Source organism: Pempheris klunzingeri, chromosome 9 (genome assembly GCF_042242105.1).
Source record: "Pempheris klunzingeri isolate RE-2024b chromosome 9, fPemKlu1.hap1, whole genome shotgun sequence".
Taxonomy (NCBI): Eukaryota; Metazoa; Chordata; class Actinopteri; order Acropomatiformes; family Pempheridae; genus Pempheris; species Pempheris klunzingeri.
In genome coordinates this window covers 1,214,767-1,227,073 of record NC_092020.1, presented here as the reverse complement: position 1 = coordinate 1,227,073, position 12,307 = coordinate 1,214,767, and the positions used below count along the sequence as shown (strand labels likewise).

Sequence of the window (12,307 nt, the reverse complement as noted above, 5' to 3'; positions counted from 1 at the left end):
TTTTTTTTTTCCAGTATAAGCTATTTGCATACAGGAGATTCACATTTAACTTTATCTCTGCAGGCCAGACTTTCAGGAAAAGACACAATTCCTCAGTCATCAGTCTACACACAAAAAAAGCCTATTTGATGTTCGACTACAAGGTGACCAAAGCAAGTACAAAACAAATTCAACATATGTTAGTGTAAACTAAGTAGCTCCTAGAAGACAAATGTACAGTTCTTTGTTTTGTTTCTTTGTTTTTTTTTTTTTTTAACAAATTTTTTTACTCTAACATGATGGCTTTGGTCAAATTGTGTAATACTGTGAATAGGATAGGAGTCAGTCTTTTTCACACACAAAACTGTTTGTGAAAGTAATCAACCAGCTTGAATCTAAAAAAGATTTGCACTACCCAAATATTGTTTGAAAATCTATTTTGTATAAAACATATGCAGACATCAACTTTTGAGAATTATCAAGGGCAGATCATGTTTCACTGGTATATGCTTTCTCTAAAAAAGGAAAAAAAAACATTTGTTTTGCTTAAATTTTGAATATGTACATATAATCCATTGTAAAGAAAATGTGGTGTATTTGTCTCCAAATAATACTTTTTCTATACCTACCCTCTGTATTATTTCTCCTCTGTAGTGTGGCTCCAGTTGATCTTTTCCTCCATTGATTAAAGGTCGAATTGTATGTCTTTGTGTGGTACTTCTCAAGACAAGGAACTGTATGCTGATGATAGTAACCCTCTGATTCTGAACAATGGAAACGGTAAAGCTCATTGTGAGACACTTTTCATGATCACACCAAGCACTTGTTCATCAAATAAATGCGCTTTTCCATTCTGACACTTGGTTCATTGACGTGTTCGGTTTTTAAAAAAAAAAAATGGTACGAATGAGGATCAGCAGACTGTGGAGCTTCAAACCTGTGGAGCCTCAAACCTGTGGAGCCTCATTTATGAAACTAAATGCAGCCAGTTGGGACCCGAGTGGTTCTTCGTCAGGGTTCAGGTTGACTAGAGTCTCCTGTAAAGTTACAATCAAACTGCTTGTTTAGAGACGAAGCAGTGGTGGAAGAAGTACTTCTACTTTAGTAAAGGTGTTTAATACCAAATAGTCTGTTACAAGTTAAAGTCCTGCATTCAGATTTTCACCTCCGTAAAAATATATATTATCATTTACAGAAGTATTAACAGTAAAAGTAGTAATTATCACAATGGTCCATTTCAGAACAGTATTATAGTCTTATGATTATTTATTGTACAGCTTTGCTGAATACTCTAAACAGTTATTACAGTATAACAGACCATTGCTATGGATGCAATAAAATCAATGTTAAATCAATTAAATCGTCTAAAAATCAATATTTTACACCAAATTATTGATTTCTTTGGTACTGTGCCGTGTAATAAGTGGGATAATGTGCAGAGAGGTCATCATTATTGCAAAAGGCATTAACGTGTTCATCTCTTCAATGCTGCAGTTGGTAATAGAGGGCGAAGTTTTACATAAATGTCTTTAATAATACATAATCATTTATAGATAGATGCTATTTACACTCGGGGGTCAATTAGCCTCTGTGTCTATTTACACTTTGATGAACGTTGGAAAGGGTTTTGTGTTTAACATACTGAACCTTTTATATTTTGTATTTGGCTTATTATTTTAAACTACACCATGGTCTCTTCCTGAAGTTAACCCAGTAGTTTTGGTGCCTCAACCTAAACAAACTGCCACTGAAAACAGGTCACCTGAGTCTAAAAATGGGACTATATTAATATTTGGCCTTAACATTAGACTCAAATTGTGGTCTCCTTAGTTTAAGTCCTTTGTGAGGCCCGTTCTACCACCACATCCTCATCATCATCATCACTGTTTAAACTACAGGTATCAATAGACGACTAGCAGCCATCCATTGTTATGATTACTATATTCTATAGTATAAAAGGGAAACACTCAAGTACAAGTACCTCAAAATTGCACTTAAGTTAACGATTAGTTTTATTTATTGCTGTTAAATAGTTTTGGTTTTGTAAGATTGTCAGATTCTGACTATGAATGATGAGCTCCCATGTGAACCCACCATTTTCAGCTAAATTCATAATCTACATAGTTTTGGTTCTTTTATGTGAGAATGTTCTGTTCAGCATATCTACAAGGTCTAAACTTTACCTGTGTTTTTTATTTGTGTTGCTTAATAACTGGTGAATACTGGAACTGTTAATAAAAACATAAACAGAAGTTTTCAGAGGCTTTAAGACGACAATAGAAATAATGTCTCTGTTTGGAGTTTGGACTCTTTTCTTTAGTGAGTATAAAATAATTCCCAGTCAAAACATTTCATCACTTCATCACTTCTGAATTCCTTAACATGATCTTGACCTAAACCTTTTCTCCACTGTGTGGTTACAACATTAAACTACTGAACTTGTGATGGAGGGAACAAAGACATATGACCACACTCACAAACAGCTCATGGACTGGGGGGTTGATCACTCTCCATCCCTTCATCCCTTCATCCCAGCTGGAGGTTGAGGCCAGGAGTCGGGGGCGCGCTTCCAAGTGCCTGCGTGATCTCGTTCACGCGCATGTGAACACCTGACCGCTGCGGGACAAACGCAGCTGATTGTTCCTCCTCTGCTCTGCTGAAGAAAAAAAAAAAAAAAAAGCAGAGCCAGCCCTGATGGCGGATGAGGAGCTGCGTGTGTCCGAGCTGCAGGCTGCGGGCTCCACGCGGGGGACTCGGCTGTACTGCATGAATGGCGGACATCACCTCCAGCTCCTCCCCGACGGGACCGTGCAGGGCCTCAGGGACGACCGGGACGTTCACAGTAAGGCCGCAGCATGATGCCTTCACTGCCCTCAGGCTGTCTTGTGCGATTGCTGACATTTTAAAGGGGCATTCCGCCAATCTTCTGCTTAGAAAACACACAACACCCCAGTAGTTCTGTTCTGACTCTAAAGTCCGTTTTAAATGTGTTTATTGAACTTGACTGCAGGAGGAATAAAATGCAAAAGCACACTTGTGATAGGCTGGAGCTAATTATGTGGAAGACTGTTTGTGACAGAAGCATCGTCTCTGTCTGAAAATATCTGTTTTCTAGAAGGTCAGACTTTCTGATATGAACCATCTTTACATGAGTCAACATCAGGATACTAGCTGCCTTCATCAGTCCTCATCCTCCCTTCTTCCAGGTTCTTATGTAGTTTATTGTAGTTGACATCCATCCCTTTTATTTCTTTAAAAAAAAACACAGGCTCCATGTTTTAGTGCATCTGACTGACACAAAAGACTTAAAGACAACAAATGTATTTAGCTCCAAGAACAAAGATGCTCTAAAATTAGCTTGGGTGCACATTTCATTTTGTTTAAAGAGTCTCTAGACTAGTTATCATTCATGGAGTCGTTCAGCTGAAGAGTGAGGACTTTATACTGTTTAAACTGTTTAAATGTCTTCTTTCCGTTCATCTGTCAGCTGATTTGAACTCAAAGGAAATAGCAGGAATATTTGGAGCCGGCACAGAAATCCCACATTTGCTGTTTTATTCTTCACCAGAAAAAAGTTGCCCATGTTTGTAGAGGCGTATTTAATGCTGACCTTCTTCTCCTTCCAGCCGTTTTAAAGCTCAGAGCTGTGGACAGAGGTGTGGTGGTCATCCAGGGAACAGAGGCCAGGCGATATCTGGCCATGAGCGACGAGGGGCAGTTGTACAGTTCAGTGAGTGTCTGCAGCAGATAGCACATCAGTACTTTATACTTAAATCTCCTGTGATAAATTATTAATCACTCAACATTACACAATCTTGATTTAAACCTTGGGGTTAGTTTATAAATGCAGTCATCAAACAGCTTAAGCGGTGTCAGCCGTCCGTGCTTGTTCTGTGTTTCAGCCCACAGTGACTGATGAGAGTTACTTCCTGGAGAAGCTGGAGGAGAACCACTACAACACGTATCTATCTCAGAAACACCAGGAGAGCAGCTGGTACGTAGCTCTGAAGAAGAACGGAAAACCTAAACTGGGGCCGAGGACTCACATCGGACAGAAGGCCGTCTTCTTTCTGCCCCGGCAGCTGCAGGAGTGAAGACGCACAGCAAGACCTCGGCCTGGATGGGTGTGAAGCTGCTGCAGGGGGAGTTATTTGTGTTAAAATACACCTGTTTCATCATTTTAAATGTAGCTCTGATGCATAATTATTAGGGCAAAGACCATCTGCTGTCTGAGTCCTAACAGAAATGCATCAGGGCTAAAAATCTGTGCCTGTCATCTTCTTTTTTTGTCATCTTATTGCTCTGAAGATTATGAGGACAAACGCAGAAAACAGCATCAGCAGATGAAACTGAGGTTCAGATTTAACTCATTCATCATGTGAATTTGTTGTTCTCTGACCAAAGGACACTTTAGATGCCTTTGCGCGATGAGAAAAACACTGATTCATATTCTACATCACATATATAGTTATAAAAAATAAACTCCGTATTAGTATTTTTTAGTTATTAACAGTGACATTGACGTTTAATGCCTTAACGTTTGTTTTCAAGTGTCAGTGGAGTTTGGTGGAAAGTCAGGATAGAGGCACAACATTATAATGTTGATGTGGAAAGAGACATAAACGCAGGAATTGCTTTAAAGGGTTTTTGTGACCTTGTTGAGTCTTTGACTGCTCTGCATGTGCCAAGGTTACTTCATATTTTCAACAGTGACACTTTGCTGCCACTTGGTGTCACCAGTGTGTAAAACTACACAGAGCACCATCAAACATTAATGATGGCTTCCACTCTGTTGCAGTCTTGGGCCATGTTTTCTTTTTCATGCCCTCTAAATAAAATAATGGCCATCATCAGTGGTCTGACACTGCATCATCATCATCATCATCATCATCATCATCATGGCTCAGTGGCACGATTGTAAATAATCCAGACAACTCAGAGATGACGCATTAAAAGTGACATTTATTTAACACTAAACGTTTTCTGTACAGTTTCATATCAACAAAACCCCAAGGCTGCAGCTCTACATCACATAGAAATAAGCATAATGGTTCTGTACCAAAGCCATGGAGGACATATGAAGGTAACAGCTCAGTTTGCAGGACCACACTCAAACCCACCAGCTCCTTCCACTGGTTAGATGTTGAAAAACTGCATCATCCCGACCAGCTGTTTCCTCCTGAATAGAAAACAGAAACACGATCCTGCAAAACTGCATCATTCATTCCTTGTTTTATGTCCGGGACTTACATCAACGATGGGAACGTCCTCTGGGTTTTATTGGTTTCTAAAAGTGCACCTGCATACAACATTCTTTGATATAGTTTGATACCCACAAGATAACCAACATCTTACACCTCATCAATCATTTTCAACAAAAACAGACAAAAAAAAAAAAAAACTGATTCCCTTCCCCGTCTGTAAATTAAATCTTAAGGCAAAAATCCACCTGAAAATGGAATTAAGAGTTTGTTTTTATGCTTTCAGATAATTTGATCCGAATGTCTGAATGAGCTCATTAACAGCTGAAACCCAGACAGTAAAGACTCACTTCTATAACCGCAGAGCTTTTCCTCTGGCGCTGAGAGGGATGCCAACTCCACTGACTCACTGAAGAGTCACAGGAAAGTCAGGCTGTTGCATCTAAATCAGTTTAAGGGCACGAACCAGAAAATGTGCCCATGTGCAGCACAAAAAAAACCCCTTCTTGCTGCTGTCGCTGTGAGCCGAGATGCTCCGGCGTCGTCACTTGATGTTTGTGGCTGTCTGGTTTCAGGGCTGTGGCTTGTTTGTGTCTAAGAACTCAAACTGGATCATTTTAAGAGCATATTTGTAACCTCAATTCTATTCCCAGGGTGGAGACCTTCACCTGATTTAATGTACAACAAAAACATCTGACAGGCAAAGTCAGAACTTCTCACGCATGGATGTTATTTTGCTGCACTCCACTGACAAGCATGTGTGTTTTACTATGTCAATGCCCTTAATGAACAGTTTCTAAAAACTTAAAAAGCAGCACACAACACTGCCCCCTCCTGGCTGAAAAAAAAGGGCAACACTACTTAAAGCCAACAGGTGAGTGGAATATGTGGTAGTTGAATTATCAGCATTTACAGCCTATGAAAGCTTACTTTATAAGTGTATGTGGTATCTAAAAACAGCCAATAATAGTCACAAGAAAACCATTTAGTGAGATTAGTGCAGATTACAAAGTGTGTTACATGCTATGGCAAGTCTACAGTGTTGCAATAATTAATACCTGTTGGCTTCAAGCGTCACCAACATGAGACTCCCTATTTATTTGACCTTAAGGGCAGATGCATGCTTGTATGCTACCATCAAATGATGTAAGGCATTACTTATACATTACAGACAGATGTAAATAGCACTTAACATTCGCCACTAATGAGTACACTGAGGGACTATTACTGTTAACCATTTTCCATTAATAAAGTTTCAAAACAAATCAAAAACACGTGATATAATTCCTGAATATTTTAAATCGAGAGTCGTCTTCATCTGTAACTCGCCTGGCCGATTTGTCGTCGAGTGTCTTCACTTGGACTTTGAAACTTGTTTTATTGAGAGTTGCCGCTTGTGTTGGTCGTGTCCAGCTCTTCCACGTACGGCTTCCTGAATTTAGGTTTGGGGAAGATAAACAGATCAAACCTAGAATGGGGCTCAGCTTCAGAAGTACTGGTTTAATAAAGGACATGTGGTCAGTGGTCACTGTTTACATGCACATTAGTAGCTCAGGCCGACAAGATAAAGGAAGCGCTTGAACTTCAGCCATTTTTAATTCACCTACTTATGGACCTGAGTGTGTGAAGATCCTGCTCATTGGAATTTGTGTTCATTTGAACGTTTGTTCGCTTACACTTGTTTATTTCAGTGAACTTTGTAAAGCGCTGTGAGACACTCTGTTGTGATATTGGGCTATACAAAGAAAGTGAATTGAATTAAATTGAAATTTCTTCTTTATCCTTACATCATAGATAATTGGAGTTTCACACTGGCTACGAGGTAACCCACGAATTATCAATACTGGCTACAATAAAGGCACAAGACAGACAAACTGTCACCATCAGTTTGTTCTCTCAACTTCATAATGGATCAAGTTTCTTATCAGTGACAGTAAAGACGTTTTACCACCAAGGCAGCTTTTTATAGAGGCTGCATGCAGACATACAGCTTGTTATGTGATGGGAAGGGCAGGGATACGTGCTCAGGAAAAGTAATCCATCAATAACGTTGCACTTTTGACACTATTTTATTAGATAGCAGGTACAATGTTAAATCTCTGTCAGCTGATAACCTAACAGCAGCCGGTAGGGACAGGGCTGTGGTACAACTTTAATCTCTTCACACTGACACTGCAGTGCCTTCTTTACTTTGGAATCGCTCAATAAAAGCCATTTGAAATGTGTGTTTATTGGTCCGTGTTATTTGGTTTACACAGCGTTTTGTTTGCTTACTACAGAGAGACGTCACTTCACGTCAGCCTAAGTGACATGTGGCTGCTTTATGTGCCGTACGTTTAGATACTGAAGTCCAGTGTAATGGGTAACCAATAAGGAATCGTTTAGCGTTTATTTACTAAGGACAGCTTTGTGGATGGTAAGTAATGCCAGATATTTCTTTTTTCTTCTTTTTAACCAAGTAAGAAGTTTGTTCCCATCATCACCTTAAGCTCGTCAGTCATGGTCACTGGACCTGTGTGCATGTAAACATCTCCAGTGATGTGGTGCCATAATGAGTGTGATCACATTGATGCACTGTACCTCTAATAGATGAAGAGTACCCTTGTTCGGGGAAGAGTGGCATAGGTGGGATCAGCCAGTTTACGCACTCTGGAGTAGTTAACGAAGCCTCTGATGAACAGCATGAAGCCTGGAGAGCAAAGAAAAGATATATAATGCAGGACGATGCAAAACAAGATTATTACCTAAATGTAGTCCTGACAGGAAATGTTATTTGCTTATAAACTAATGCCTCTAACTTACCCAGGGCCAGGAACACCCACCACAACCAGTACTGCCCATCAAAGTAACCAGGAAAGTAGGTAGAAAACTGTAAGAAACAGGAGACAGTGCATGTTAGAGGATCAACTTTGATTCCAACCGTTACATCAACCCATAAAACATACAGAGTTACCAGTGTCACAGTGTTAGTCTTCCTGTACAGTGATACAGATATGAAGCACTGCACCTTCACACCACTGAGCGGAGCTTACCCTGACAATAAGAACCCATTTGATGAGGGACAGGCCGAAGCCAGAGATGGCCCCGTACCGACCGGCAGCTGACGTGGTCAAACAGAACGACAAGAAGAAGCCAATCCAGTTGAAGAGGAATGCCACTGGTGACACAAAAACACACATTTTTAATCAAGGGTCAAGTCGTTTCTGTAGTCATCTAACTGGCTGGCACACAACATCATCGTCGTCCTCCTCCTCCTCCTCCTCCTCCATCTTTAGCTGAAAAACAAACTTGTGCAGTGACTGTGTGTACTGGCATTAGCACCCAGTGCAGCCTTTGAGAATGTTCCAAATTCAGTTCACTAATTAAAATACCAGAGCCCTTATTCAAGAGCAGCTACAAAACAAGTGTTAAATGAAGAGAGAGTGGATTTTATTCCATGTTCACTGACCAAATCTATACTAATATATATATATAAATAACTCTCTGGTTACAAGTCAGCTCCATGTGAGTGAAACTGGAAGTCAGTTTTCCACTTGTAGAGGACAATCAGCTCTTACTGAAGAAAGTGAGCATGAAGATGCCGTCATTTCCTATTCGCAGCTGGTCTGCATCTTCAAAGTCATCCCTGGCCACAAAGTCGTCCTCCTGCACAAACAGAGAGAAATATTTAGATATATTACAGTAACTTGTGTTTCATTTGATGTTTGGTAACTTGATGTATTAGTACATGACAGGGCACTAAGGAATATTTCTGTACATTTCTAAAAAAAGAAAATAAGACCCATCTACCGTGACTCTTCCAGTGACCAGGGGGATGGCAGCCTCTTCTTTGCTTCTCTCGGCTTCGTCATAGGAGGGCAAAGTGGTGGCAACACTGTAGGATGGAGGGTTTGGAAATCTTCCTCCATCTTCCTTGTACTCGAAGAAAGCTGTGGAGGTAATGTGCAAATACTCTCTTTATCCAGGTCTCGTCTTAAAATAAACCCTAGTAAATATAATAAATCAACTCCTGAGTATAGCCAACATTGTACAAGAATCTGCTGATTTATCATATACTTATGTTGTTCAAATATTTAAGCTAAAATCACCAACTCTCTACACTTGGAAAGTAAAGCAGATATTGTGGAAAATGTCACTGGATTTGTTGTTTCACCGTATTGGTAAAAAAACGATGGCAGAAAAATATCTATCATCGGTTTTATCTTCTTTGAGGTCACCGTTATCTGTTGTCTCCACTAACAAGACACAGATTTTAATGAAATTACATTTGTGCATGATATGTCGTTGGTAACAGCAGAACTGATGACAGAACTGCGCTGACTGCTGACGGAGGAAAACCTACTTTCACTTCCTTCAGAGAGGAAAGCAGAAGCAGAGAAATTATAAAACCAGACCAGGCGAAGAGATGAGTAATGGCAAGAAGAAAGACATTAGTAGTGTGTGTTGTCCATTACTTTTATGTTGTTTCCAATACAGGCCAAGACAGCCATCTGGGTCGTTTGGCGACTCTCCAGAAAGCTCCTTTGTGTGGTCCAATCAGAGACAGCACTGAACCCGATCAATGGACTCACCCAGGAAGAGCTCAAGGCTACACCCACTTATGCAACGTGGTGACCTTTGCCCCCATAAGAAGTGAGATTAGAAACATCAGACCCTCTAAAAGGCCTTTCACAGGAGCCCGTCCTCTCTACATTATTCATTATTACATCATTACATTATTCAACAGTGTAGGAAATATTAGAGTAGAAGATTGACACAACTATATACATTTATTCAAGTATTGTGCTTCAGCACACTTGAGTTATAAGGCGTTGGTACTTTAATCTGTGAGATTTCAGTGGGAAATACTGACTTCTTCACTCTTAGTTTTGTTTACCTGATGGCAGTAGTTACCTTTTGCTTTGCAGATTAAGGTTTTAGATGCAAAAGGAAAGATGAGTTCATAAAATCTGGGGCAAGTTTAAAGTAGTCAACACTATATGCAGTTAGTAAAACAGCTTCAACATTAAAATGCTCCATACGGGTCGAGGCAGCCATCATATGTCACTCTAAAATGCAAGGCACAGCTTTCTGAGAAGCTTCACACATTACAAGAATAATGTGACACTGTGGAAAAAACTGATCTACACACTGATTACTTTTCCTTCTCATCCACATTTTACTGCAAGTACTTCTATGATTTTACTCTCTTTACTCTTTCAGATGCAATACTTTCACTTTTCATTGACCATCCGAGTGTAGTGTCACTGATATTTATAGATTTCAGTATTTCTTCCACTTCTGAATTGTGTTTGTTATCTGACTGTATGTGCTGGGGCTGTGAAGGTCCCTAACCTGCATTAGCTGCAGCAATGCTGCTGTAGGGTGGTGGTGCATCCTGGGCAGGACCCTCCTGGGACTGCTGGGCCGGCTCCTCCTCATTCACCAGCTGAGGAAACGTCAAGAAATAATATAACACAATTGGGGTAAAACTTAAATTAGAATTTGCACTCTGCAGTGTACGTTGTTGTTCATTGTTGCTTTGTGTATATATACAGTTTATTTTCACCTTTCTTTGTTTAGGTTTGTCGTACTTGTTTTTAGTTGTATGTTATTTCTGTCGTATTCCTGGAAATCATTCTTGAAACTGTGTATACTTGACTAATTTACATCTTTCAGAAAAACTCTACTTGTTGCCTATGATAAATGGAAACTATCAATTAATACGTGGAATTCAGAAAGAGGAAATAATACTGTAAAGTTAATCTTCTCCAACAATGTGTCAATAATTACAGTATTTGCATGACCAGTGCTGCCATACCGCTTTTATGTGGCAGGTATCTCTGTAAGGGTTCTGGTTGTGTTACAGGATATTACAGCTGTCACAAGCCATTTATCAGGACTGCCAAGAACCAGACCATCTGTTGTTTAAACTGTAAACACTTTCTCATTTGAATTTCCTGTTGACTTTACAACAATACACACACACACACACACACACACACACACACACACACACACACACACACACACACACACACACACACACACACACACACACATTTCCTTGTGAAGCTACTAGATGATTTCATCCATGTTGTCCAGCTCTTCCTCAAAGTACCTCTTGGTTTGCACACAGGTCTACTGTAATCTAGCTCTACTGTAATGGACTACTGAACTGCAGGTACTTTAAAGAAAAACAGAAGCCAACATTTGTGCAGATTCCTGAAAAAGTAATAACAAGGTCACTGATGTCGCACTAGTGTGCTGTACAGTGCAACAAGTGGCTTTAATAGACATGTCTGCACTGTCAACACTGCAGTCCAAGTTTAACTATAAACAGTGCTTATTTCACACATCTGCATTTGTCAAATAAAGTACAGGCTGCACCTTCACAGGAGTATTTTAATACTGTGCCGTCCTGAGGTGTTTGTGTGAATGATGGTCTGGTCACTGAGCTAGGATCAACGTACCAAGGACCAGTGTAGCTCTGGTTCACGGTTTCACAAAGTAACACACCACAATGTTCCTGTTCAGGCCAACAAACCCGAGCTGACGCTACTAACTAACGTGAGTTGACTGCTGCATGCAAATAGGTCACATAGGCTTCAACTTACATGTGGACGACATCACTATCATCCATTAAATGATTAATTACATGTGAGAAATATGGTTTGCTATCAGAGCTGAAGACACTTTTCACCACCTCAGGCCCGCCCGTAAACAAATGACGGCTGAGCTCGTTGTTTTCCTCTCAGTGACAGGCTAACAGGCTAGCAGGCTAACAGGCTAACAGGCTAATGTTGACTAGTGTTAGCCTACTGGGCAGCAGCTAACGCTAGCTGTTAGCTACATTTTAGAGTGCCAGCAAGCTGTTACATACCTCCTGGTATCTGACGTTGCTGTTCTGTTCTGCCATTGTGGAAGAGGAGCGAAATACTTAAAACGTCCTCTTCTCACTACAGTTGTGAAGATGTGTTGTGTAAAATGAATCTCGCCAACGTAGTAGCTAGCAAGCTAACGCTGCCTAGTGGTCGGCCATCTCCTTCCTTCTCCTCCTCTTGACGCCCGGACCGGAGCAGGCTTTGGTGAAGCGTTCACGTACTGTCGGAATACTTGGTATCGAGTTGTCTGCACAGCACCGAGTA

General features: G+C 40.3%; 2 protein-coding genes across 2 annotated transcripts; one reads left to right on the top strand and one right to left on the bottom strand.

The window, feature by feature from the left end:
• The first annotated feature begins 2,673 nt into the window (after positions 1-2,673).
• Positions 2,674-4,073, top strand: fgf1a (fibroblast growth factor 1a). Its single transcript, XM_070837088.1, has 3 exons — positions 2,674-2,821; positions 3,606-3,709; positions 3,882-4,073. Exons 1-3 carry the CDS (start codon positions 2,674-2,676, stop codon positions 4,071-4,073), a joined length of 444 nt encoding a protein of 147 aa, XP_070693189.1.
• An 848-nt stretch (positions 4,074-4,921) lies between these two features.
• ndfip1 (Nedd4 family interacting protein 1) lies at positions 4,922-12,217 on the bottom strand. The gene is made up of 8 exons (XM_070836466.1): positions 12,043-12,217; positions 10,515-10,608; positions 8,970-9,109; positions 8,738-8,825; positions 8,213-8,337; positions 7,983-8,049; positions 7,761-7,869; positions 4,922-6,612 (listed from the first exon to the last, which is right to left on the bottom strand). Exons 1-7 carry the CDS (start codon positions 12,076-12,078, stop codon positions 7,763-7,765), a joined length of 657 nt encoding a protein of 218 aa, XP_070692567.1. The 5' UTR covers positions 12,079-12,217; the 3' UTR covers positions 4,922-6,612; positions 7,761-7,762.
• Between the last annotated feature and the right edge of the window lie 90 nt (positions 12,218-12,307).

Excerpts from the sequence above, each read along its gene's own strand:
- ndfip1 (XM_070836466.1), bottom strand. The coding sequence starts at position 12,078 with ATGGCAGAACAGAACAGCAACGTCAGATACCAGGAG. Across the intron at positions 10,609-12,042 it reads GCAACGTCAGATACCAGGAG|CTGGTGAATGAGGAGGAGCC; the intron begins GTATGTAACAGC and ends ACGTTTCCTCAG. Across the intron at positions 7,870-7,982 it reads GTGGGTGTTCCTGGCCCTGG|GCTTCATGCTGTTCATCAGA; the intron begins GTAAGTTAGAGG and ends TTTGCTCTCCAG.
- fgf1a (XM_070837088.1), top strand. The coding sequence starts at position 2,674 with ATGGCGGATGAGGAGCTGCGTGTGTCCGAGCTGCAGGCTGCGGGCTCC. Across the intron at positions 2,822-3,605 it reads GGACGACCGGGACGTTCACA|CCGTTTTAAAGCTCAGAGCT; the intron begins GTAAGGCCGCAG and ends TTCTCCTTCCAG. Across the intron at positions 3,710-3,881 it reads AGGGGCAGTTGTACAGTTCA|CCCACAGTGACTGATGAGAG; the intron begins GTGAGTGTCTGC and ends TCTGTGTTTCAG.